Here is a 27403-nt window from a genome sequence, read left to right as displayed (position 1 = left end):
CCACGGCCGGCCTTGCGTCAAGCTTTCATCACCTCTTACGCACCAGAAATCATTTAAAACGACGAAATTAAACAAAAAGTAAAAAGTGGCATAAGGGAATCAACCGCCCACAAGTACTACTTGATCAAAGGAAATCGATTGAGTGTTTGTCATGTTTATATATATTATGGACTAATCAATTAATAATTTGGTTCATTAATGAGATCAGCCAATTAACAACTATATATATACTTACATATATATATAGAAATTAAAATCATTTTAAAAAAATAAAATCTAGATATAACCAAGAAGCTGCATGCATATATAAGACGAATTAACCATTGTAAATGCTATAAATGTAAATACTTTGATCTCCAAGACCTCTATCTTTGTATTTGGGTTGGCTCAAGATCTTTGATCGTTTGGACAAGACGTACGAATTAAAGAAGGAAGAGTTATAGGGCTAACTTTTCAGTGCAAGAAGTTTTGTGGCCAGTAGTACTGTTTTTCTCTCGTCTTGACAGAACCCTCCAGGGACAAGTGAATGACCCAGAGAAAAAGAGAGAAGAAAGGATCATCATTGCTAAAAACCAGATTATTCCCTGGCAAGGGGCCACCGCGATTCCAAAGGAAAGAAAAAGAAAAAGAAAAAAAGATTACTCACATGTCACCACATGATCCTCTCAACGTACGTGTCCTCTCATTTATATACGAAAATCGGCCTACATATGGCCAATAGTCTCTCCTCGGCCTCCTGATCATCACCATCATCATATCGTTTCTTGGATATATATAGCTAATATATTTTCCAACCGATGATCATTATCGTTTTCCCTCATTCTCTTATGCTTAAATTAACATATATTCAGTCGTTTAAAAAAAAAAAACATTGGTCGGAATTGATTTCTAGGTGCATGGCTAGCTAGTAGCTTGATATATAATTTGTTAACTATTTTATAATTAGATAATTAATCCGTACACAAAACCTTATAAAAGCAATATCTCTTCATGAACTCATGTGTTTGATCCTCCATTAATATATGCCTAGCTAGCATGCACCTTTATATATATATATATATATATATATATATATATATAATGACTTCACAGGCCCAGAAGTTCTCTTATATTCTCCATCGAATTGGATAATTTGCGCGCTGCATGTGGATGACAAGCTCGATCATGATCATAATTCCGTGCACTAATGGCAATATTTGATTCTAATGCCAATGCGCACCGAATGATTTTTTTTTTATTATTATTGTTTTTTTTATTGTCTCTATATATGCATGTAGTAGCTAGAAAGCTAGGTTTTAAATTTTCTAATTAAATTTTCTAATTACTAATTAAATTTTTCATTCAAATAGCTAGTAAACAAGGGATTAATGAATGCTGTGGTGCAAATGACGGAGCTAGCTAGGCCACCCCGATCGATATTCAGGGTTTTTTCTTTCCTCAAAAGCTCGGTACCACAGGCGAAATCTCCAATGAGAAAATAACTTCCAACTTAATATATAATCCAGCTCTGACGCGGTCGATGATCTCAAACTCGCTTAACAAAAGCTAGACCTAGCTAATATTAATTAATTATGAGATCCTTATGTATAATTAGAAATTAGTAAAAATAATAAGTAGAAGCTCCAATTAATAACCTGTAAAAGATTCTACGTACGTTAAGAACATGACATATTGATCAGCGGAGAAAAAGCTCATGATGATATCTAGAAATGTAAAAACTTCATCCGATGATGAGCCCGTGGCCCGTGATTCATGTTCTAACTCATAAAAAATAAAATAAAAAATAAAAAATAAAAACCCAAAAAAGATCGAACCATATATATATATGTAGGGAGTGGGCACAACAGTGACATACATATATAGCCTTTTAATTTGCCATAAACTCAAGAGCAAGCTAGCCGTGCAATTTTCATAGCACCACGATCTCAAAGAAAGTTAAAACAGTACTACTTGGACCACCCTTGATTAGAACCTTTTTTTTTTTTCTCTAACAGATAGAGACCTTTGAGTGTGTTTGTGGTGTGAGATAAAGGTAAAAAAATTTACAATCTAAGGTCCTTTAATGAACGACACCGGCACAGACGTGTTCGTCTTCTTCTCCAGGAGATGAAGTACGTACGTATGTATGAGGAAGCCATGGATACATCCAAGAAAGGTGAGAAGCAAGAAAACAAATTACAGACGAATATTGAGGAAGCGATAGAGGAAAACTCAGTTTTATATGCATCCGGTGCAAATATAATCTCAATTACAGCAAAGAAAAACGTAATATATATCTACGTACACAATTAAAATAATATGATGCCTTACATAATATTATTCTTTGACTAAAACTGAAAAGAAACATTAAAAAAGACATGAATATGATGCCGCAAGTTGGCTAAGGTCAAGCGATGGGCGGGTAATCAGGTTACTATATATCTCAAGCTAAAATGATTGACCAATACCACCACTACTTTTATCGCCGCAGCAAAATTAAACCTCTTCGTATCGATCGAACTTTTATTAACAGTACTACTGCATGTGATTCGTAGCACTCTCTATTCTAATTTAATCGGAAGGACAAATCCACGAATCAACCGTACCTTGATCCCTTGCAGACATATTCAGAAAAACCTTCTCATGGTTGATGAAGCCCGATGATGGAGATGCCGAGTAGTTCAACTTACAGCCACCAACACTGGCCGATTTACCGTAACTATCATCCAAAGACCTCAAATGATCTTGATCACTGGCATTGTTCGATCCAGCTAATACATGATTTGGATGCCCACTAAGGTTTGCATTGACATGTCCATGTCTCATACCCAATTCCTCAAGAAATGGTATCGCCACACTTCCGGGAGACGGTGCACCAAATCCGGACACATTAAGTGAAGGATGAAGATCAGATGGCTGTGGAAGAGACTGAAATGCGAGAATTGGGGTTTGGACGTTCCGCATATTTCGAGGCTGTCTTGAAAGGTCTAGACTAGTTGGGATTTGATGGAAGTTATTCACAGTGATAAAGTTGTTGTTAGCAGTGCTACTAGCAATAGTAGAAGCATCACCCAGTGTGACGTTGCTCAACAAAGAAGGAGAAGAGGACAAAAATGAAGATGGGTGCGCTCTTTGGGGAGAAGGACGCAAAGGGTAATGAACTCCCACTGGTTCCAAATTACCAGAGGACCGCAAGGCCGAGCTACTGCCAAAAAGATCGAGTCGGCGAGAGTAGGGTGAGGCTGAAAAGGGTGGTGAGGGAATTCCAGTGAATTCTTGCACCATCGCTCTGAAATTCGAGGTATCGGTGGTGAGAACAGTGGTGGGAGCTCGCCTTGTAGCTCTAGTTCGCTTCTTGGAGTTGCGGGCAACGTTGGGTTGTGTTGTAGCTCGTGCAGTACTATCGTCATGAACAGGTCTTATCTGCAGCGATGATGGACGTGAACCCTGGGAACTGAATTGGCCTGATAGTGATGAGGCGGCTGCGGCTGGCAGGTTTCCAATGTCGTCTGTGCCATTGGCTTCAGATCTTAGGCCTCTACATGGAACCGCATCGAGATTTAGCATGGAATTGGGGTTTGAGTTCACTTGAGATTGGGAGAAAGCATGATGATAATTAGATGAAAGATCCAACAAATCGGATTGGTGGTTTTGGTTTCGAGAAAAAATCAATGGCTGTGGGTTTGAGATGTAACTATAGTGGCCGGGAGGATTCATGAAGGTCGGGGCTGACTCCGCCCGTGAATCGTACTCTTCGTCACCACCACTAGAAGACTGCATACAGCTTCCACTATCACCAGAATCCATAGCTAACGGCCTGTAACTTAAAAGTAAAAAAGTTAGGGTAGTGATCAAGGAAAAGGAAAACAAATATGAAAGCTAACAAATCAAGAAACCTGGAAAGAGAAGAATTAGAGGTTTGATGTTGGCAAAGTTGCACAGAGAGAGAGAGAGAGAGAGCAAATTATGAGAATCCTGAAGCAAAAGAACCCAGGAAGTGAATGAAGATCAGAAACATCTTATAAACCAGTTCTACATGAAAGCCATATATTTGAATCCCGGATCTGCAATGGAAGCGAATCTTTCCCTTGCAATTTCACTAGGAACAAAAGTTTCTACAAAGATAAGGGAGAATATGCGAGTAGATGTTAATCATCACCATAAGATCAGGTGGAGGGTCTCCACGAAGGCTATGTAAGATATGGGAGGATATCGTTTTGTTCTGCGGTTTTTCTCTTTATTTCCCTAATCTGCTGAAGTAGTACTAGGGTTTCAGAGTAGGAAAGAAAGAGAGAGAGAGGTGAAAGGAAGAGGAAAGGTTGTTTAACCTTTCTGCTTCAGAAAAAGAGGGCTCAACTATAGATAGATCCTCTCTAGTCTCTAGAGAGTGCAGGGTGGGGTCGCCATTTGAGTACGAGAGAAAATAGCTGCCGGTGGCTGGCAACGGGTCAAACTCGAAGTGAATGTGTGAGAGCGAGACCAATATGTTACGATCAGAGAGTGAAAGGGGTCGAGAAAAAGATAGGGACTAGTACTACTATCCATCTACTAGCAAACGGCATTTCAATTTTTTTTTTTTTTAACATCCTTAATAATAAAAAAAATAAAAAAAAATAGATAATTTTATTAATACACACTTTCTTAATCATTAAATAAAATAAAAAAAATAAAAAAATTCAAATATAAAAAAAATAATAAATTAATAGTAATAAAATAGTAACCTATCATTATTCAAAAGGTATTAAGGGAAAGCAGCATCTAATGGCTAGTTATAACAAAAAAAAAAAAAAAATTAAAGCGGAAAATGAGCTATAGGAAAAGGAGAATGGTATGAAATTATAAGACGGTGGGCGGCTAGCAATTAAAACTTCTACGCTACTACGGCATGCAACTGTTTAAATAAAAGATAATTAATTTTAAATGAGTTTCAAAAAAGATTATAAGCGTATCATTATTTAATTAAATTTATTTGTTTTAGGTGTTGTCAGGCCTTAACCTTATCGATCACTACAGTCACATGCGCCTCTCCTCTTTGGAAAATGATAAGATTTCTCCTCATTTACTACTAATTTATTCCTCTTTTTATATTTATTTTTTTTTTAATTTTTTATTTTACTTCCTGGTTAAAGAAATGACTATTAATAAAATTATATATTTTTTTTAATTTTTTCTTAATGATTAAGGATGTTAAAAAAATACTTAAAAGAAAATAATAAAAAAATAAAAAAATTTAAAATATAACATGAGTGGTAAAGGAAGAGTAAACCGGTTAGAAGGGTATCATTATCCTAATTATTTACTCAATACTGTGCGGATATAATATAAATAATTAAGGTCTGATTTCATTACACAAATGAGATGAGATAAGAAATTTATGAATAGTAGTGAGATAATTTATGAATAGTAATAAAATGATTTGAATTAAGATTTTTATGAAATTTTGGAAAATGAGAGAGAAAGAGTTAAATAAAAAAAATTACAAAGTCAAAAGATGGTTGGAATATAAATTTTAATATTATTTTTACTTTGAGGTTTGAAAAAATTGTATTCTTTTTTTGTTAGAAAGTTTGAGAAAATTGTAATGATTAAGTTATGATTAGATGAAAATATTAAAAATTAAAAAGTATTCATGTTTAAATGGTATTCAGATGTTGAGATGAGATGTGATGGTTTCAAAAGTTTGTGAAACCAAATCAGATCTAAATCCACCCCTTCTTATCAATTTTATTTTTTAAGACAAGTAATGATTTCAGATGATATTAGCGTAAAAGTCATAACTTCGAATTATGTTTCTATACTCTATCTTATTTAATTAAAGAGAAATTTTATTTGTAATCCTGAGTGGGGAATTATCTGTGCAGTCTCATTGATGAATGAGGTAAAAGAGAAAAAAAATATCATTTTAAAATTGATATTATTATAATTTAAATTTTTTTTAAAATATATTTATATAGACTTGCATGATTAGTCCTCACATGAGAACTGTACGTAAACTAACTCTTAATTATTTAATCCATTCATGAAAGAAATATAACCCACAAATAACGAATAATAATAATATAATATAATATAAATAATTAAACAAACATCTTCATCATTTGAGTTAAATCACCCATCAGACCGGCCAAATCTGATCCGGAAATCCAAGCTAGCAACAAATCAGTTTGTATTGGAGATGGGGGGAAAAGAGGAGTAAATTAGTAATAAATGGGGGGTAATCTTATCATTTTTCAAATGATTGTTTCTCAATCATCCATTGATAAGTAATTAATGATAATAATGTAACTAATGAAAAGCAGGTGCAGGTTAATTAAAAGAAAGAGGTGAGCAGGCCTTGCCGTGGAGGTGGACGGTGTGTGGTTGAGGTCTTTGTCATCGAATGGATCATGGACCGTGTTAATTATTCAGTTCTGTTTTGGTTGTGGGCCTGTGTCTATCAATTGGCCATGCCCTACCTGACCCGACCCATTCGGCGATTCTCATGGCCCCATAGATCCAAACCGAAAGAAACGCTCTCTCTCTCTCTCTCTCTCTCTCTCTCTCTGCCTGTGTAATATTCATTTAAAAACACACTCAGCCTTACTTGTGCAGCATTTGCTTCCTTAGGTTTGGACATTTAAGATTTTTCTTAAATGCTTTTTTAAAGTTTTTAGAGAAACTTTTTCTAATATTTTTTACACACATCCTTCATGTTATCCCCCTAACATTGCATATTTGTTAGGAGAAAAATGGATTTTGTGATCAATAATTTATGCTACTTATAAATCCGTGTAAATACATTATTTATTATAGAAAAACTTCAATTTCAAAGGAATATGAGCAATATGTACATTTCCAATAAAAGTTGGATACTAGGTGATCATATCTAGTTTCGTAGTATTGTTTTTCTGTTTCATTTTTTAAATAAAATGAATATGACTCAAAATACTCTAGCCAAGCTTGAGATTTTTTTTTTTTTATTATTCTTTGTTCGAACTTGACTCGATAAGCTAAACTCTCAACTCGAGTTCATCCCACAAACAAGTTCGAGTCGAGTCAAGTTGAGCTCGAGCTCAAATTGTTTATTTTTTAATTTTTTGAATAAGATTTAATAATTAATAAATTAAAAAAATAAAAAATAAAAGATCTAATATTAAATTTATACAACTAACAAGTAGAACCTCTATTTAATTATAAAATTTTAAAAAATTTATAAATAATTAATATCTAACTAGTTGATATTTATCCAAAATAACAATATATTATATGCCTACATGTATTATTAATACATATACTTAATATGATAGCATATATCTATTTCATATATGGTTCTCACATACCAGTTTATGAAAATATTTAATTTTATCGACTAATTATTATACAAATTATAAAATATACTTATAAAGTATATTTACTATATAGGCATAAGTAATGAGATTACATATTATGTATTTAATTATAAAAGTTGTATGCTTATATTATTAGCTAATACATATATATGTATATATACATAGGTGTATGTATATATTTATCAATATATGAATGAATTTTCGAGCGGGTATTTACTTTCGTGAACGAGTTTTTTTTTTTCACAAGTCGAGTTCAATTTGAGTTTAATCGAGCGAATACCGAGCAGGCTATTGAACAGACTGGTTCATTTACACTCTACTCTATTTGAATGTTAAGAGTATCTCATATGATTTGAGTTTAACTGTAAATAGTAGTGAGTTAAGATATTTAAATGAGTTTTTTGAATCTCATTAAGATATGTTTAGATGTATGAAATGAGTTGAGATATGTTTAACTTTTTTTTTTTTTTTTTTTTGTTTTATGACAAGATGAAAAAATATTGGATCTCATTAATAATTAATTTTTTGTCGTAGTGATGGAATAATAATAAAAGTCACATCAATAAATAGTATTAAGTTAAGATAAAATAAGTCGTGTGTATTTGAATTACGAGTATATCAATCTCTACGAAATTATATTAAATGATCTGAGAACATAACACCCAAATGTCCCCGCAGTCTTAAGTAAAAGAGTTTAAAGTGTCAAATTTTGAGTTCGCATTCACAAGCCCATCCTTCGCCTTGATTACCGAAAGATTGGCCACCTTCAAGATCGGGCTGTCTGTCACAGTCTGTAAATTAACGAAATCTTGGGCCACTGATAAGAAATCGTCTTCTGGAGACCCTCTCGGGCCGCTTGGGCTTGGGACTCTTGAAAGCCAACCCAAATATGAGGTCTCTGGCCATATATAGGGGTGTAGTCTTTGGATTAAAGCATATCACGGATGCACATTTCTGCTTTTAGAAGGACCCATGGGCTTTATAAGCCGCTTAGCCTAAATGGTCATGTTCGCAAGGAATTTTGCTTTAATTCTGCTCTGGTCTTTCCGGGTATTTTGTGGTTGAATCAACAAATGCATCTTCCTGATATTGTTGGAAGACCTCGGTCCCACATGAATTTAGACGTCGTTTGAAGACTTTTGTGTGTGTGAATGAATGATCTCCTAACAGTGTAAATAATTAATTACTCATATTATATAAATATCTATGATGAAAGTCAATGATTTTGGTGTTATTATTTCCCGAAAAGCTCAATCCATTAGAAATCATGTTGGAGCACATGGACACACCTCCACCTGGTTATTCTCATGTTATCATTCGCCCCCTCTGCATTGTCATTAATAATGAAGAACGAGTCCGATGAGAATTGAGATATATATATATATATATATATATATATATATATATATGATTTGGTTTGGAACCTATGTTCCATTGATGTGACCACTTTAATCAATTATTTAAGATATCAACAATTTTAACATTTAAATGTTAAATATGTTTTGGTTTTTTATTATTAAACTTAATTTTGTAGACTTGTGTAGTGCACCCATTTCATAAAAATCAGATAAATCATCTGTTATTCACTATCGGGATATGATCCCTAAGATTTATTTAATTGCATTAAAGAATTCAATCTTTAAACTCGCAAATATAAAGCAAGATGAAAGCCTAGATTTACTAATCAATCCAATTTCCAGGGATTAAGATGTCAGCAATTATTTTTTGCATGGAATATTGCTAGTTCCTATAGATTTGTTTGTCATTAAAATTTATTACTGGTTGGGGGTTAAGAATGTCTTTGTTGAGGTTGATCCTAAGGAGAGCTAGCAAATTACTACATGAAAATTACTTATTTGTTATCAGTTATTTTCTATTAAAATGAAACTATTTTTATTATAAATAATCTTTTTATAACAAAAAAAAACCTCCTCATAAATTTATATATATATATATATATATATATATTTTTATAAACTAAGAATAGATCTCGAAGCAGCTTAAAACTGAAGCCTAGCTGGGGCATCTTAATTTCAAGGACCTTGGATCACGTAAGCACCTGTACGTACGTATTTCTTGATGTAAAAGGCAAAATACGAGGCGATGTACGACCATCAGGTGAGACGTACCTGTCACTTATCTTCCTCCTGAGCCTTGAGTTGCAAGCGGCATAAATGTGCCTGATGACTTTGCACAACATATACGGATCACTTGCCCCCCTCCCAAGCGGCTTGCCCACATTTCCACGTTCTTTCTTTTTCTAATTTCAAAGCTATTCCAGCGTAGATATGAAGCTCCTTGAAGAAGAATTTCCACGACTTTTCCTTTTATAAAGACCATATATAAGATTTTTTTTTCGTAATTAATGTGCTCATGAGGCTCGATCTTGGCCCAAAGGCTGGCTGTGCTTGACAACGTTGAATGGAATTGATCCCGCCCATATTTTGTCCCGACACTATCACATTAATTAGTTGTATAAATATTATTATTTTTACATAGAATAAAAGGATCGTGCGAAAGCTTGTGATTTCAAAACATGCATGGCTCAGGTGGCCCTTGCTTGACGTTAATGTCAATATTCAGGTGCATTTTACGTAGTTTGGTGCAATAGAGAAGACATCTGTGATTGTGGTCGACAATCGAGAAACAGGGATGATCAGTATCCATGCCTCCTTAATTAATTGCATTATTATTCTGATTAGCTTAAAGGGTTGGAGGTCACGTTTCTAAAAGTTATTTATTTTTTATTTTTATTTTTTATGATGAGGACGATAACTCAATTTTATTGATAGTCCTCACTTTGAATTGAGGAAAATTGAGTTTACAACCAGAAACCTGAGAGTTTCAAATAAGTATTAAGACTAAAACTTAAGTATCAAAAACTAAAAGATCCAATCATCCAACTATAAACTAAGAAAGTCAAAAAATTACAAATCAAATAGAAAGAACAATCTTAAGAAACCAACCTACAAGAAATCACACATATAATAAAATAACAAAGAGACAAGAAATAAAAATCAAGTACCTCACTTTGATAATCTCAAATAAGGAAAACCAATTTTGTCCATGCGAAGAATGTCTCTTAACTGACTAGATAAAGTATTCCTATCATTAATCCATTCCGTACTTAAACCCCAGCATTACCTTCGCGATAGATATGAGTAATTTTATAGTTTATGCAAAAAAGGTTCATGCAAAGAAGGCAAGTTTGGGTCTCATCTAAATCAAATTATTTATGTCATTTAAGTATTTAATTATGAAAAATTCTTCTTATCAGTCACTATTCACTATCACATACTCTACATCCTATAAAAAATAATCTCATACTCTATAAAAAAAATTATAAATATGAAGTATGAAAATAAATAATAATTGATGGATATCATTTCTCTTTAATGATACGTGCTCTGTCAACCTGCACGGACTTAATAATAGAACTTTTCTTCAAAATTAGCAAGCAACCGACGATCATAAGGTTCTGCTTTCCACTACCAAGTGTCCAAATGGCAAATGTCACATGATCTTGGTCTAGAGGCTTAGAACCGTTTTAGCTATCTCTTATCTGTTTCGGCATTCTGTACATCAATCTGCTACCGTTTTTGTCCAATTGTTCAGAAAAAAAGTGTAAGCACATTATAAATTTACATAGAGAATCGATACCGATCTCTTTCTAAAAAATTGTAAACTTAAACTACATTCAGCCTTTTTTCTTTTTTAATTTTTATAATTTTGCGTATAAGAACTAACATAAATATTAGTTTGAGTATGGCCGAATATCTCTGGATGTTAGTTTATGCGACAGACTTCTATATAAATAACGTGTTTAATGAGTCAATATGTAATCGAACTTGCAATTTTATTTTTTTTTTTTATTTTTTTATTTTTTTAGGATAAGATGCAGCTGCAAAGAATGTGTTTTAGCTTGAATCCAAGAATTGAAAGGAACATAATAAACACTTTAATGTTGCCGTCTAGAGCTGGATAGTTAGAGACTTTATGAGTCTGTTATTGGGAGTTACAAGCCGGCACCGACTAATAGTACTGAACCAGACATGAGGTAGGTACATGCATTATCCATACACAAATAGTTTACTAAACTGTTCCAACATCGTTGCTTAAAGTAAGTGGTCCTAGAACATTGTATCTGTCGTCCTAACATTCACAAAACTACAATCTTATCACACAAAACGACATTTAAAAAACTGCTACAACCCCGAGAGAGAGAGAGCAGGGGATGAGGGGGAAGCTAGGAAGGGAAGGTGCTGGCGGCAGGGGAAAGAAACTGGTCCATAATCGAATACAGCTGGTGCTGATCGTTCCAATTTGGGGTCCATGCCAAACAGTCCCTTGCTGGCGGTGCCTTACTGTTGCTAATAGGCTCCTAATTCGGGGTTATTCCATTTCCTTTTTCTTCTTTTTTCAGTTGACTCACGCAATCACAGAAACGTGCTCATCAATTTGTTTTTACGTCTTGGGGGAAAAACACTGAATAATCATTGAGTTTTTTGTGTTTTGGACAGTGGATCTACCAAAACATGTCATCTGGATCATCTCCACTTGTAAATGTATCTGTTTTTCACTTTGTTGACTATATCAGTGAAATATAATGCTTAATCTTAGCAGTTTAACTAAATAGCAAACATACGAAACTACGTAAATTGGATCGCATCAACTTCTGTGATCGAAAATGATAAAATTTAGAATGAAGTGATCAAGTTGATAATTGACATCTATGAGTAACTAATGAAGAACGATTTACCCATATAGCTAGTGAAACACAATCATTATGGGCTATTATAACATTAATGAACACATCGGTTTTTTTATCCTCTTTTTCACTTCTTGGGTAAAATGTTCCGAATTTTGGTGATTTAGACAATGGATCTACAGCATGAATCAAATATCATTCCATCTCAACTTCTAAATTTTCGATTTTCAAATGAATGGCTCTGCAAATTTTTTTGAAAGAGATGACCATAGCAACCTAAAAAGCTAACAGTGTGAAATCACTATTTGTCTTAAAAGTTTAAGTCAATGAGAAGAAGTAGATTTTATTATTTGTATTATATTCTTAACACTCTCCCTCACGTGTGGACCAGTCTCTTCTTCAATGAGTAGGCTCAACACATGGAATATTTAATTAAATAGATAGAATGTAAAGTCATGATTCGAATTCAGAACTTCTGTTCTGTTATTACGTGAAATCATCACTTATCTCAAAAATTTAAACAAGAGATAAATTTTATTATTTATATTATATTACATAGCTATCTTTTTCTAAGATAAGGCAAATTACAAGGAGGGGCTTGGTTTTGCAAAACGCCAGCCAGGTCGGTCATTTCAACAACAAATTTACAATTAATGACAAGTGCACGTTTCTATTATTTTCCGATCAAAGAGCATAAAAATATAAATCGGGTGATTTATATTTGTTCCATCCATGTCCCTTGTCTTCTTGTACATATGTTTGAGGTTTTATTAATGAATATATTGGCATGGAGCCTCTGGCTGCAATATCACTTGAAGCCACCAAAATAGGCTAAAGAGGTATCTTGATTATAAGTTGCTTAGGAAAAGTAAATCAATCAATCTTAGCTGTAAAAACGTCCGGTTCTCCTTTTTGTATCATGTGGGCATTATGATATTCATTGAAGTGATATTTTAGGCATCTTTATTTATACAGGGATTTTATTTTTTAATAATTTCTTTAATATGTGGTTCTTCCTTTGTAAGTCTTGAGCCCTCCCTACTTCTTCCCCCTCTCAAAAATTCCAAAGTTAAAAAGTTGTTTTCTTGGAAGCCACACTACCAGGCTGCGAGCTTTTATATACATACACGTTATCCAAGTCTGCCTTCCATACAACATCCTTCATTTTCAAGCCTTCTTTTGATTATTTTCTCTCCTTTTGTAATTCTTTCCAGATTCAATAAAATTTGTATACGATTTTGACTCCTCTATGGCGGAAATAAAGTGCAAAGTAGCTGGTGATCACTTGGGTTGTGGTTTTATAGGGGGAATCTTCCAACGCCGGAGCTACTGGCCGAGAAGAACTTCTGTGCATTCACTTCCGGCAGACACTAGCAATGATGTAGTCAATGCAAAGAGTGCTGAAAATTCCAAGAGGCACAGAAGCAGCTCCGGTGTGTCTGCTCCCGCAGCATCCAATTTAGGTAAACCTGCACCAAAACTCAATGAACAACCCCTCGCAAGGAACTCTATCTCGCTTCATTCCAGGCTTCCTGCCTCTCACATTCAAGGTCAAAGACTGTCCGATGCTCCTAGAAACTCAACATCATCTTGCAGTACTAGTTCAGGCCAAAGAAAAATGTCTCGGCTCCCGGACACCGGAGATGAAAGGAAGCCGAAAAGAGAGCCCCCCGGAGACAGTACAGAGCTGACTAGGATGGCAACTGATTCCCAGCAATTAAGTGAAAGCAAAGCCCTTGTTCGAGCCACATCAAGCAATGTAATGCTTTTAGGCCACCTCGGTAACTTGCGGCAGACAGGGCCAGGGAAATTGGTAGCAAATAACAGTCCCAATGCCACTGTTAAAACTGTGAATTACCTTTCCGGAAATCTTCAAGAGAAAAGCTCCATGCCTAACCCCAAAAATGGCGTTGGGAAAACTGGCAGCAATGCTATTATGGGCAACATTGTCAGGAAGAGTAGTGATAAATATAGACAGTTTCGAGGTCCGGTGAATAAATTAGATCCTGAAGCGTTCAAGTCTCTGGGAAATGATGCATATAAGCAGGGAAGATTTGAACAGGCCTTAGCACAATATGAACGAGCCATAGCTCTCGATCCAAATAAATCCTCCTATCATTGCAATAAGAGTGCCGCTTTGATAGGTCTAGGCCGGCTTGCGGAGGCTATCTTTGAATGCCAAGAAGCTATTCGGATAGTGCCTTCATATCATAGAGCTCATCATCGTATGGCAAAACTGTATCTCAGGTATTCACCTGTCATTCTCTCTTTTACTCGATAAGAATTCAGAAAGGTTTTTCCCGTATTTCATCCTTGTAAAAATTTCCATAAAGGAGACTATAACATGTGTGTGATGCAGAGTGGGAGAAGCACAGAACGCAATGTATCACTGCAAATACTCTGGCGCCTATGCTGACTCGGAAGACATAGCCCAAGCTCAGTCTCTACAGAGACAACTCAGCAGGTGCACCAAGGCTCGTAAGCTAAAAGAGTGGAATACTCTGCTAAAGGAAACCCAGTCAGCAATATCTTCCTGTGCTGACTCAGCACCACAGGTTAGCTAGCTAGCTAGCGCTCTTGGTTCCCATTTCACATACATGCTGGAGGTTGATATTTGTCGTTGTTATTCCATTTGGCACCTTTGGTATTCTGATTTCTGATTAAAAAACATGAAAGGTCTACGCTCTGCAAACCGAGGCCTTGCTGAACCTTTGTAGACATGAAGAAGCCTATGCGACCTACCAGAAGGCACCAAACTTCAGTATTGATTTTTGTACAAGGCTGTTTGGCCCTTCAGGTAGTGCTTACATAATGATGATTGAGGCACTGGTTTTCCTGGCAGCTGGCAGGTTTGTTGCTCTCATATCAATCTTGATGTTTGATCTGGCAGATATCTTCTCAATTTTTCATACGAATTTGAAGTCTTCTCAATTTATTACTGTCCAAAAAACTCACACGAATGACAATAAATGCTGCCAGACACATCTCATGTGTTTATATCTTTTTAACTTGAAGTTTCAGAAGCATCTTCTCAAGTTAAATTACATGTCAAGAAATCTAGCGGCTGAAAATGGTGGGTATTTAATTTGAAATAATGCTACGTATAGTTGTAGAATGTGCAAATACCATGTAGTTATTTTAAAAAAAAATAGGATCTATTATTAAAAAAATATTATTTTTTCATATAAATCTCATATTTATTCATTTTTTTAAAATAATTACAAAGTATTTATACACTCCCAGTTATAACTATTATTTCACTTTAACCTGAGCAGGGGCACAAGGATTTCCGTATTTACACTTGTACATTAAAGTTGACCAGTAAAGAATATGCACAGTAAATCATATCAAGTCGTTCCCCTGCATTTGGGAATGTTTGCAAGTCTGGCAGTTTGCGTAGGAGTGCTTGGTCAAATATGTCGAATACCGTAATTTTTTGTTTTTCTTGTCCAAATTCTGCAAATTACTGTACTTCAGTGACCTGTTTTCTTATTTGAAATGACTGTCGGTATCAAGAAAGTTACTGGAAACTTCTCAAGTTATTGAAGAACATAATTAAATTTATCTTTCCAATCGGTTTAAACTTTTGGAGCAAGTATGATTACACAGAACAATGATAGTTTTGGTTTCAAAACAAATATATGGAAGAAGTCACGTATGGAACCATTTGGTTGGACTGCAAGTTCATTGCACAAGAACCAAAACGCACGCCAAGCAAAACAGAAATTATATTAATCTAGAAAGTTCGAACCTTTTTGAATCGGAAAATGATAGAATTATCATCTTCCTATTATTTATTTACTATTTATTTTATATTTGATTTTTTTTTATTTTATTTAATAATTAAGGAAGTAATTATTAATAAAATTATATATTTTTTAATTTTTTTATGGTTAAAAATATTTAAAAAATACTTAAAAAATAATAAAAAAATAAAAAACTTGAAATAACTGTAAGTAGTAAATGAATACTAACCCTATCACTACCCTTTAGATTTGCCCAGTTCTTGTTGCTTTCTAATGACAAAGAAACTTCTCATTGCTCTTTACAACTCACTACCTATTAATTGGAAGAAAGGTTGATATGCTAAAGAAAAATCTATTTGTTAATGAATGTAGAAGCCTTCCACGTACGTTAACGTCAGTTAGCATAAAACAATGTTGGACAGGTTTGAGGATGCAGTGGCAGCATCTCAACATGCAGCTAGACTTGACCCAAGCGACAAGGAGGTGAATACAGTGGTAATCGGGGCTAGAGCATCAGCATCAGCTCGATTGAGCGGAAATCTGCTCTTCAGGGCATCAAAATTCTCTGAAGCGTGTGGGGTATACAGTGAAGGCCTAGAAAATGATCCTTATAACTCAGTTCTGCTGTGCAACCGAGCAGCCTGTCGGTCAAAGCTGGGTCAATTTGAGAAAGCTGTTGAAGACTGCACAGCAGCCCTGAGCGTGCGGCCTTCTTATAGCAAGGCTAGGCTACGACGGGCAGATTGTAATTCCAAGGTATTAATTATTGTCACTTGAAATGTTTATGTTATTTGCTATCACTTTGATCTGTTTTTATGGTTTTTGGGAAATTAGTTGGAAAGATGGGAAGCTGCAGTTCAAGACTATGAGATATTGATAAGAGAGACTCCCGGGGATGAGGAAGTGGGCAGGGCTTTGTTTGAGGCCCATGTCCAGCTTAAGAAGCTACGTGGTGAAGACATTAAGGACCTAAAATTTGGTCCAAATTTGATTTTCATCACTAGTCATGAACGTTTTAGACACTTTGTAACCTCACCAGGTAAATCATTTCTTCTCGTCTAGACTTTGTCATTTTCAATCCTGTCGTGTTACATTTTACATAGTTTTTAATTTGAGAATTGGGTACAGACACAAACTGACTATACAAAATAAATTTACAAACTGATGTAACTTTATAAAATTCATTAAATCTACTTTATAATAAAAGTAACTTTACACGATCTGACGTACCACATCAGTTTATGAGTTTATTTTTGTGTAATCTTTTTGTAATTAAAGTATTTTCCTTCAACATATATAAGGATTTTAGACCAAACAAATTTACCAGTTATATAAATGACAGGGATGTCCGTGGTGCTTTTTTGTAAGAAAACGACCCAAAAGCAAGTGTTGCAAGTCCTGGAGCAAGTTTGCCAGAAATTCCCATCAATCAACTTCCTGAAGGTTTGGATAGATCATATATAGCCAACTCCACCTTTAAGATAGATATATATATATATATATATAGTTTTTTTTTTCCTTTTCTGGTTTCATCGGAGTTGGGTTTTGTGAAACTTCTTTTGAGAGGAGCATTAACTGATTTAGGTAGGTATTTGTCAATAAATCCAGGTTGAGATCGAAGACCACCCCTACTTAGCGAAATCAGAGCGTGTAAGGTCCGTTCCGGCCTTCAAGATATACAAGAACGGAACAAGGGTGAAAGAAATTCCAGGCAACGACCGTGAAGTATTGGAAACTTCAGTCAAATTGTACAGCAGTTGAAGATCATACATATATTTGTACAAAAGCAAAAGTGGATATAATTTTGTGCATAGGCATCATGGGACAGGAAGCTTCTAATTTTACAAATTAAGAAGGAAGGAATTGAAGCCCATCATATAATAAATTGGGCTAAGTACGTGGAAATCTCTGTTACTTTGCTGCTGGCATTGCACACTGAAGTGGAAGAAGAGGAGTGAGGGAAATTAATCAGCTTGGTACGAAATTACAAGTGAAGTGAAACTTTAGGGTGTTCTTTGTACTTCAACGATTTTTATTTTCTTGCTTTTGAATGTGAATGTAGTACGTAACCTTTAAGCCTCTATTTGTGTGTTAAAATAGATATTGATAGTAATTTGTGATTAGAAGGATGATCTTCACGTACAAATATATTCCAATTGTGTGTCGTGAAATTGAAAGGTTGGACAGATTATCATTCATACAACACTTTTGGCTTTCGGCTATCATGTTTGGTAAATTAATTTTAGAGTTTTTATCAAAAATTTTGAGATGTGTTTTTTATTGATACATATATAAGTACAAGATATATAATATTACCGTGCATCACCCTACAAAATTTTAATAGATAGAAGGTTCAGAAGATACATCAGTTCCAAAATCGACTAGCGCATGTAGAGGACAACGGGCAGAATCCAATAACCATTTTAGTAGCATACCCTTAAACCAAATTCCACATGTGTCTTCTTATCTTTCATAGTGAAAAGATGAGTGCTACAGTTACAAATTAAGAATTATATAAAAATAATCTTATAAATTGACGTAATTTTATGTAATCTATTAGGTTTATTCTACAATAAAAATAATAATTTTACAATCTACAAATCATATCAAGCCATATCATTTTGTGAGGTTATTTTTATATAATTCATTTATGACTAAAGTATTTCTCTAATGAAAAAGACCCCGAGCTTGTAATATTGAAAAACAAATATATGTTCCTTTTAATATTATTTATAAAATGCGCGCCTTGGAAAAAAAAAACTATGATATACTAACATTTAGGCCCATTTGGATTCAGAGTTGATCTCAACTCATCCTATTTAATTATTACAATTTTTTTAAATTCTCATACAAAATATAATAAACAATTCAATTTTTTCAAATTCTAAAACAAAAAATAATAATATTCTAACAATATTTTATTCAACTTTCATCTTAATTCATCTCAATTCATCTCATCTCAACTCATAAGGGCCTTGTTTGTTTTCGCAGATCATGAGATAAGATGAGATGAATTAAAATGAAAGTTGAAAATTAAATAAAATATTGTTAGAATATATTTTTTTAATATTATTTTTGTTTTGGGTTTTGAAAATTTTGAGTTGTTTATTTTATTTTATGTGTGAATTTGAAAAAATTGTAATGATGGGATGAGAAGAGTTGAGTTGAGAAGTGTTGTGAAAACAAATGAAACCCGTGTTTACCGTAAACTGCATTGATGGTGTAATATTTAGATAACATTGATATGGATCGGTGGAGCTGACAAAATATTTATCAACTCTTAGCCTAAACAAACATGCACTGCACAGTACTTAAGATCATATGCATGAGAAGGTTCTTAATTTTTTTTTAAGGACATTAAAAACTAGGTGACAGTCTTTATTCATCACGAGAATGTACATGAAAAGCAAAATCTTCTCCAGGGAAAGGAAAGAAAAGCTGTACAAATGTGATGTGATTTTCATGTCACGGCAGGAATATTAAAGACAACAAAGGTTACTATACTATAATGGGACTGTCGGATTTTTCAGTTTTCCCGCATAAGATGATGGGGGCCGGAAAATAGGAAAAAATATATAAAGAAAACTTATTATTGAAAAGGATAAAAAGACTAAAATTTAATTGGTAAAATTTAAATTTAAAACATAACAGGTGAAATAATCATGCACCAAGATCATCATCTTTTCCAACTTCGACTTCTTGAAATTGGATCTCTCATTCCACCGGCAAGCCATGTCTCCTTTGCTACATCAGACGAGATTTTGCAGAAATCAGTGTCGTATTTCATCACAACCATGTTCTCTTTTTTCGTTCTCTTCTCTCCCTCCATTGAACACTTCAAACTCTTTGCTTTTCTCTCTCCTTTTCCTGTACCTTTTTCGTCTTCGTCTTCGTCTTCCTCATCATGCCTCTCTTCTTCTTTCTCTTCCAACCAACCTTTTGCAGGAGCAGATCTACAGCGCATAAGCAGCAAAGCATTTGGTGGAGGAGCAGCAATATTACATTCATCATCAGATGGTCTCTCTATCTCTTTTTCATCATCTTCTTTGCACAACATGTTATTCTGGTTTTCCTGTAGAACCACGAACCATTTGGAGAATGCAGTTCTTGAAGCCTCATTGCCATCAGTACTCCCCTCGAAGCCCACGTCATTTTCCCGATATTCTCCATCTTCTTCGCCGTCTTCATCCTCAGTAGTTATATCTGACTTACGAAATGTCCCAAAACACCGACAATCAAATCTTATGCTTCGTAAACACGTCAAGAATTGCATTACATCTTTCTTTAACCCGAGAGCTTCAACCCAACTGGGTCTCTTTTTATGTTTTCCGTTTATATGAATTTTTTCAACTTCTTCCATGACTGATTGCCAGCTATTGCATGAACTGCTTTTGGACCTGACCTTGATCTGCCCGGCGCACGTGACTTTCGGGGACGTCGGTTCCGAGATCTCCGAGCCCATTGGCTTGGTTTTGGACCATAGCAAAGGGCTGTCCTGGACGCCACCTCTGGTGCTCGTTCTTTTCATCAGGTGGCCGCCGCGATGGTGCCTGTGGCTGCGGTGGCGCTTGTTCGTCTCGGAAGGTCTTGCTGGGCTGCATATGGGCTTGGGCATTAGTGTTAGGTGGGCTCGAGAAGGAAAACATACTAGCAGATCAGCCGAAGGAGCTGCTTTATTGGCTTCTCTTCCATTCATGGCACTCGCTTAAATCTCTTCTATCCTTTTCTTTTCTCTCTTTTGTTAGATCTTCTGCTTGATGAATTACTGCATCTGCAAGTGGCTTTTGGTTATTGTAATTGAGTGAGTTTGGATGGTTTTTAAAAGAAAGGAGTGACTGAGGGAGAGGAGGCAAACTTTTGATCATTTGCTTTTATCTTTAAAGTGGAATAGAAGAGTTAACCCGATTGGCATAATCTCAACCTCTAAAATAGAGGTTTAGAGTTCAAAATGTCCCTCCTTCAAATTAAAGAAAAAAAACAAAAAAAGTGTACAAGAGGGCTGCTTTCTTACATATAGCCTCTACTTTCTTTGTAATGCTTGCAGCTAAAGCATATAATAAAATACATATAAATACAAGAAAAAAAAGAAAAGAAAGGAGAATGGTAAAGTTGAAGCACGAGCCTCGTTTCATGATTCAAATTATATATCCGACTTTTACGTATTGATGTTTTTATTAGTATAAATATTAGATATTTATTCTCTTCTTGGGTAGAAGATATTAGCTGTATAGAAGCATCAAACATATATAATTGAGGGGTGGGATCGATGTGTCTCTGATCGGTAGGATACAAGTAAAAGTTGGAGAATTTTCCTAATACAAGATCAAGGTAAAAGGAACACCGAAAGTCGTAGAGGCGGCGGCGAAAACGGGACTAACTAAAGTGAGCTAGGATGCCATAATTAAGGGAGTAATGCACTTGAGAGCAATGGAGGATATGGCCCCCGCCCCCAAACCACCCATGACCCATCATCATGATAATAACGAATATAAATCATAGACGCCAAAAACAAATGATCATAAACATAGTGATTAGAGAGAGGTATTTATATTATATATATATATATATATATATTTATATGCATGGCTTTGTGGGGACCTGCATGGTATCCTTAAAGTTTAATGTAGTTAAGAAGATTTTTTATGCTTAAAAAATTCAAATATTTTCGTTAAAGTTCAAGAAGGATCGAAGACATGAATTATGATGAATCTATTACGTGTATAAACTTGAATTAATGTACATATCGTTTTAATTTTGTTATCTGTATGTTTTTTTTTTCCCTTCTAAATAGCCACCAAATTAATATCGTGGTAGGCCACTTCCGCAAAGTAGGCAGGGTCTAGAAAATTATTAGCCCAACCTTCTTTGATAATGACATGACCTTGACAAAAGGGAATTGTGCTAGAGCTAGCTTGATTCTTCAGTTTTTTATTTATTCTTAAAAAAATAAGGCTAAGGCCGGCTAGTTTCACAAATTCTTCAATTTATCTTATTTCATCTCATCTCAACATTTAAATATAAACATTTTTCAATTTTAAATTTTTTACTTTTTCAATTTTTTGATCTAATCATTACATACTCATTATAATTTTTACAAACTTTCAAACAAAACATAAAAAATAATTTATTTTTTTAATTTTCAAAATAAAAATTATATTAAAAAATTATATTCTAATATTTTTTTAACTTCGTAATTTTTTAATTTAACATTTTCTTTCTTCTTTTTCAAAATCTCATAGAATTTCTTAACTTAAATTATTTAACTATAATTTACAAATTATTTCATTATCATTTTATATTATTGGTAAGACAAATCAAGGCCCAAAGGTTGCAAAGGGCGGTTCCAATGTAATCGGCGAATGTCCTCACAAATACTGAGAGCAATGAAAGAGGCGCAATCAATGAAGATATTTTTATAAAATAATAATACTTTTATGAGTTATTTTATATAAGTTTTGTTTATTTAAAATACAAAAATGATATTCCAAGTTTTACATATTTATTTTTAAAAAAATAAGTAAATATAAAACTCATATAAAAAAACTTAATTTTTATTAATAATGAATCACATTTTTTCAAAATGAACATGTAATATTTATACAATACATAATTGTATCTAATATTATTCTTTAAAGCATCGTAATTATGTTAAAGGGTTGTCATGGAAAAAATTGTTTATTTTTCATTATCGAAACTAAAATAGTTTGAAGAGTATAAAAGGGACAAGTAAAATTAAAGAGAAGAATGTAAAAAATGATAATTGACGACCGACAAAAGAATAGTTTTACTATACATAAATCGGTGTGTAGGTCTGGTTTGAATACGTAAAATCATCTTATCTCATCTCATGTTATGATTATAATTTTTTTAAATTTTCACACAAAATATAATAAAAATTTTAATTTTTTCAAATTTTAAAATAAAAATTATATTAAAAAATTATATTCTAACAATATTTTATTTAATTTTTAACAAAAAATTTTATTTTATTTTATCTGAATTACATAACCAAACGAGAGAATAGCATATCACTTATTCTTAGATCCATTACAATTTTAGAAAACCCTAAACGTTAATTTTTTAAACATAAATAATGTAAAAGGCTTCCACGTCAAGAATGCACCGATTGTGTAAAAAGGACGCTTGTAAATGAATCTTTTCATCGAAGGAATGAGTCCAACAGTTGGGGTTTTAAATGGTATTATAAGGTATGGGAGCTGGATTTGATCTGTCTACCATTTGTCGCGTGGCGGCAGCCCTATTCCTAGTACAGTAGTACTCCTCTTTATAATTATTTAGTTCCGTTAAGGACCAATTTGTCAAAAGTAAAATTGTCTATGTCAATGGTACTCATGATCATTAGGTAAAGTAGTTGAAATTAACAGTGCCGAATCAACTTCAGTTTCACTCAAAACTCTTTAAATCCCTACATAAAATATGGCAAATCAGTTAGCAACACCCGAAAACAACGGCAAATTAGGATAAAAGAGGACATGATTCAGAAAAATAAATAACTTCGCCTAACCATTATAGTGAGTTGATTCCTTGGGATGTCGTTTGGTAGAAATTTGCCGGAAAAAGTATCAAAGCAATGGAAATCAAGGGACGCAACTAACCATCCCATCCTCAACTACGGGTATGTTTGGAAACAAATATTAGTACATCTTATCTCATCTCATCTCATCTCATTTCCTTCTCAAATATCATTCAAATATAAATACTTTTAAACTAATTATTACAAATTTTTCAAATTTCCAAACAAAAAATAAAAAATAATTCAAATTTTTTCAAATGTTAAAATAAAAATAAAAAATTATATCCTATCAATATTTTAATTTTATAATTTTTTTATTCTAACTTTTTTCTCTCATTTCTCAAAACTCAATAAATATTTAACTCAAATTATCTCACACCATTACCAAGAGCCTAATGACCTGATGAAATATAGCCTGATTCTCCAAATGAAAAACCTGAGTTCGATCCCCTACACTCCTTACAAAAAAAAAATATATATCACACTACTATTTACAAACTATTGTACTATTATTCACAAAATTCTAACATCATCTCATTCATCAAACATCTCCGTACAGCTTCTTACCAAACTCTTCAAATGACTTTATAGCAATAATAATTTTTCATTTTTTTAATTCATTTTTTGACATGTATAAAAATTAAAACCGCCTATCTTGTAAGAAAGGGATGTTTAAGCTGTAAAATGCATATATACCCATGGGCCAACTACTTTTTCTCAAGGTAGTTCGATGGGGCTCTTTAAAATGAACTCTTCATGAGATGAATTCATTGTAATTGAAGTAAAAAAGTCCACTAACCATATCAGGCCTCAGCCTGCTCTGGACTACTTTCGAAGAAGTAATGGGGGAGACTGTGACTGATTGACGGAGACCTCCATTCATGCATGCTAGACATAGTACCTCCATGATCTCTCTCTCGCTTTCTTTGCGTGAGCATTCTAAAATCAACCCACATGGCGGTGTCTCGATATAAGCTTGTCTCAGATCACTAGGCCGGTTAGCTAGCGAATATTCATGTAATCATGTATGCATGGAAGAGTTAAAAGAGTTACGTCCATATAATGCCAATTAATATATGTCTGTAGATCACTAGAATCACGCCAATCAGTTTTAAGACGTTTTTCATAATTATTGGAGCTGGATCAATATCTGCTATATAGCATGCACGTTACAGTCCGTGGACTCAGATCATGTCTAGTCAAGTAAATATAAATATATACATATACATATATATATATATATATAAATTCTATGTTAAATGCGTCAATGTAATAGTGTTTTTCGTCTTACATTTTGTTCCTATTTTACCCCTTTGTTTGAGTATCTCGTTTCCTTTTATTTCCAAAGTTGTTCCTGTTGTTTCATCACCTGTCTGTTTTATCCTTTTAGAGACAGCTGTCTTTTTATTCTTCACTTTTTCACACAAACATCTCGGTGCTTTTGACTTCGCTCTTCATCCCTTTGCATTTTCTGGGTATGGCTTTCCTTCTTTTTTCTTTCAGTTCAGGATGTGTGATTTTGTACACTATGATCAGGTAGATCATACACATATGTATAACAGATATAAAATTTCCATACAGAGTAAAAAAAATAAAAAATAAAAAACCTTTGAATACGCATATGAAAAAGAAAAACCTTGATTATGTATATGCATGAGAACAAAAAATTTTACACCCAAACAAAGTCAACAAACCTTGATTACCCGTATACACCGACACCCAATGGATGCCGTCTTCGTCGTCTTGCTGGAGAAAAATTATCATGGGGCTGGAAGAGAGAGCTTCTGAAGCAGAGCGAGAGTGCGAGATGAGAGAGTGAGGAAGGGAGGGGGACTGCCGAAAATGAATCTTAGAAGAGAGAGTTTTAAGAGAAATGGCAGTGTCGGCGCCGAGAGGGAAGGAAATGGAGGAGAAAATTTTCCCTGGAGGTCTAAACGGCGTCGTATGGGGGGGTAACTGGGAAGGGTTGGGCTTAATATATAAGACTTTGGGCTTCACTTTGGTTTTATTGGGCTTTAAATGTGAGAATTAGACACTGTTAAAAATAATTTCGGGCCTACCTATTACACTTATAATTTATTTTCTAAATTAATATTCCAATTACCCATAAAATTGTAATAATAAAATATAATCTTAAAATATAATATATTAATGTTGTTATACTTTTTTTCCTTCTTAATTTTTTCTCAAATGCATGGATAGTAATTTCCTGGCCATTTTAATAAATGCTCAGGTTTTGGAATTCTCTCACTAAAAACTGAAAATCATTTATTGCAGTTCACATTTTATACTTCAAATATTAAAAACCTATTTATAAACGTTAAAACAAGATAAGAATGTCCTAACAAGAATATTTCTTTCCTACTAATCACATTCCATACCAAAACTCATTTCACATATGACTTTTTTTTTTCCATAGATAGGTGCTATATGCAAGGGGCATATGTGCTTTGCACATGACATCTTAACTAGTATATATAGTAAGTGGGGATAGTCCTGAACAGTGATTATGTCGTCCTCCATGTGCGCGGTCTATATTTAGCGTGCTGTGTGATCTTTTTTGTCCTTCTATTTTTTCTTTTGTGTTTGTTTAAATGAGGGCGTTTTTATCTCTTCGGTGCAACTATGTTAGGGGGTTGGTAGTTTTAAGGTTTAAGGTTTAAAAATGAGGATGTTCTCATCTTTCCAGTGGGATTATTTCAAAGGGTTTGTAGGTTTAGGTTTAAAAATGAGGGCATTTTGTCTTTTCGATGGGACTGTTTCAGAGGGTTGGTAGAGCGGTTTTTAATCTCGTCTCTTTCTTTTGCCTCTTTATTTTTTCCGCATCTTCTCTCTCTGAAATCAGACTTCTTTCTCTCTTTGTCTTATATCTTTTTTTCGTTTTTAATGTTGTTTTCATCTTAATCTTTGCTCATTCTCTATTCAAGTTTGTTATTTGTAGTGTTGGGTTTGTTTTCATTTCATTGATGGGGTTTTTCCTTTTTCTCGTTAATATAATAGTTGTTATATATTATATAATCTAATAATATTATTATTGATAATATGTTTTTATATATTGTGGATATATTATTGATCGAGAATATTATTTATAATCTAATATAGTAATATACACTTTACTGTATATATATACATTAGTACGTAATATAAATATTACTTTAATATATATTATATTATAGTAATACCAAAGGCGTATATCCCAAGTAATAGTAATAATAGTATAATATTAATAAGAATAATAGATGGTAAAACTGGTCATATGCATGATAGCAGATAGAGTAGGCGGTATAACCGACCATATGCATGAGGAATTAAATAATATAGAAAAGAGATACGAAATCTATTTTTTCATTAAAAACATAATACTTACAATGAGACTAATTCTTAAAAGAGTTGGAAGCAGAAGACATGAAGAAAAAAAGATTTATAAAGTGAGTAGGACTGGAGTGGAGAGGTTTGGGCGAGATAGGAAGAGGTTTCAAATGAGAAACTCTGAATGCCTTTCTTCTTTCGCGAACCCCTTTATATAGACACTAGAATAGTAAAAAACAGTGATTTTAATAATACATGAATAGTACCAGCTGACACTAAAAATAAGAACAGTATCAGTCGTCACTAAAGACAAACTAACACAATACATGACACGTAAACTAGTATGTACAGTTTTTCTGGATAATAATCTGACATGAATAATAATCTTTTGGGGAGATAATATTCTGACAACTTCTATCTGTCATGCTGACTAATTGAGAAAGTAGTAATCTTTTAGAATCACATAATCTGAGGGTCGTAATTTGCTAATTCTAGTTTAAACGGGTCTTGGGAATTCATTAGATGTACTGGATGGTAGGATTAGTAATCTTAAGAATGAGAAACGGCTTTTGCTAATTCCAGTTTAAATGGGTAATGAGAGTTCATTAGATGTACTGGATGGCAGGGTGAGTAATCTTGAGAATGAGAAGCGACTTGGTTACCCTGAGAATGAGAGGCCTGTTGAGTATACTAATGATATTAGTATTTATTTATTGTTGTTATGGCATTTATTGTTTTTATGGAATCTTATTTCGTATATTAAATTTTAGAATGAATTATTATTTTGCTCATAGTATTA

General features: G+C 33.7%; 3 protein-coding genes across 4 annotated transcripts; 1 reads left to right on the top strand and 2 right to left on the bottom strand.

The window, feature by feature from the left end:
- Positions 1-2194: 2194 nt before the first annotated feature.
- LOC121262983 lies at positions 2195-4459 on the bottom strand. 2 transcript variants are annotated; one of them, XM_041165721.1, is made up of 4 exons: positions 4139-4459; positions 3876-3954; positions 3012-3796; positions 2195-2966 (listed from the first exon to the last, which is right to left on the bottom strand). In XM_041165721.1, exons 3-4 carry the CDS (start codon positions 3784-3786, stop codon positions 2551-2553), a joined length of 1191 nt encoding a protein of 396 aa, XP_041021655.1. In that variant the 5' UTR covers positions 3787-3796; positions 3876-3954; positions 4139-4459; the 3' UTR covers positions 2195-2550. The 2 variants fall into 2 exon arrangements, with proteins under 2 accessions (XP_041021655.1, XP_041021656.1); XM_041165722.1 differs by having other exon boundaries at positions 3012-3954.
- An 8524-nt stretch (positions 4460-12983) lies between these two features.
- LOC121262858 (TPR repeat-containing thioredoxin TTL1-like) lies at positions 12984-17842 on the top strand. The gene is made up of 7 exons (XM_041165519.1): positions 12984-14262; positions 14375-14570; positions 14692-14864; positions 16184-16517; positions 16596-16800; positions 17104-17204; positions 17370-17842. Exons 1-7 carry the CDS (start codon positions 13265-13267, stop codon positions 17520-17522), a joined length of 2160 nt encoding a protein of 719 aa, XP_041021453.1. The 5' UTR covers positions 12984-13264; the 3' UTR covers positions 17523-17842.
- Positions 17843-19121: 1279 nt separating this feature from the next.
- Positions 19122-20677, bottom strand: LOC121263025. Its single transcript, XM_041165793.1, has one exon. It carries the CDS (start codon positions 20455-20457, stop codon positions 19438-19440), a length of 1020 nt encoding a protein of 339 aa, XP_041021727.1. The 5' UTR covers positions 20458-20677; the 3' UTR covers positions 19122-19437.
- Positions 20678-27403: the final 6726 nt, after the last annotated feature.

The sequence above is a fragment of the Juglans microcarpa x Juglans regia genome, chromosome 4S, assembly GCF_004785595.1.
Source record: "Juglans microcarpa x Juglans regia isolate MS1-56 chromosome 4S, Jm3101_v1.0, whole genome shotgun sequence".
NCBI lineage: Eukaryota > Viridiplantae > Streptophyta > Magnoliopsida > Fagales > Juglandaceae > Juglans > Juglans microcarpa x Juglans regia.
The sequence above is the reverse complement of the archived record's forward strand: the minus strand, read 5'-3'. Positions and strand labels throughout refer to the sequence as shown.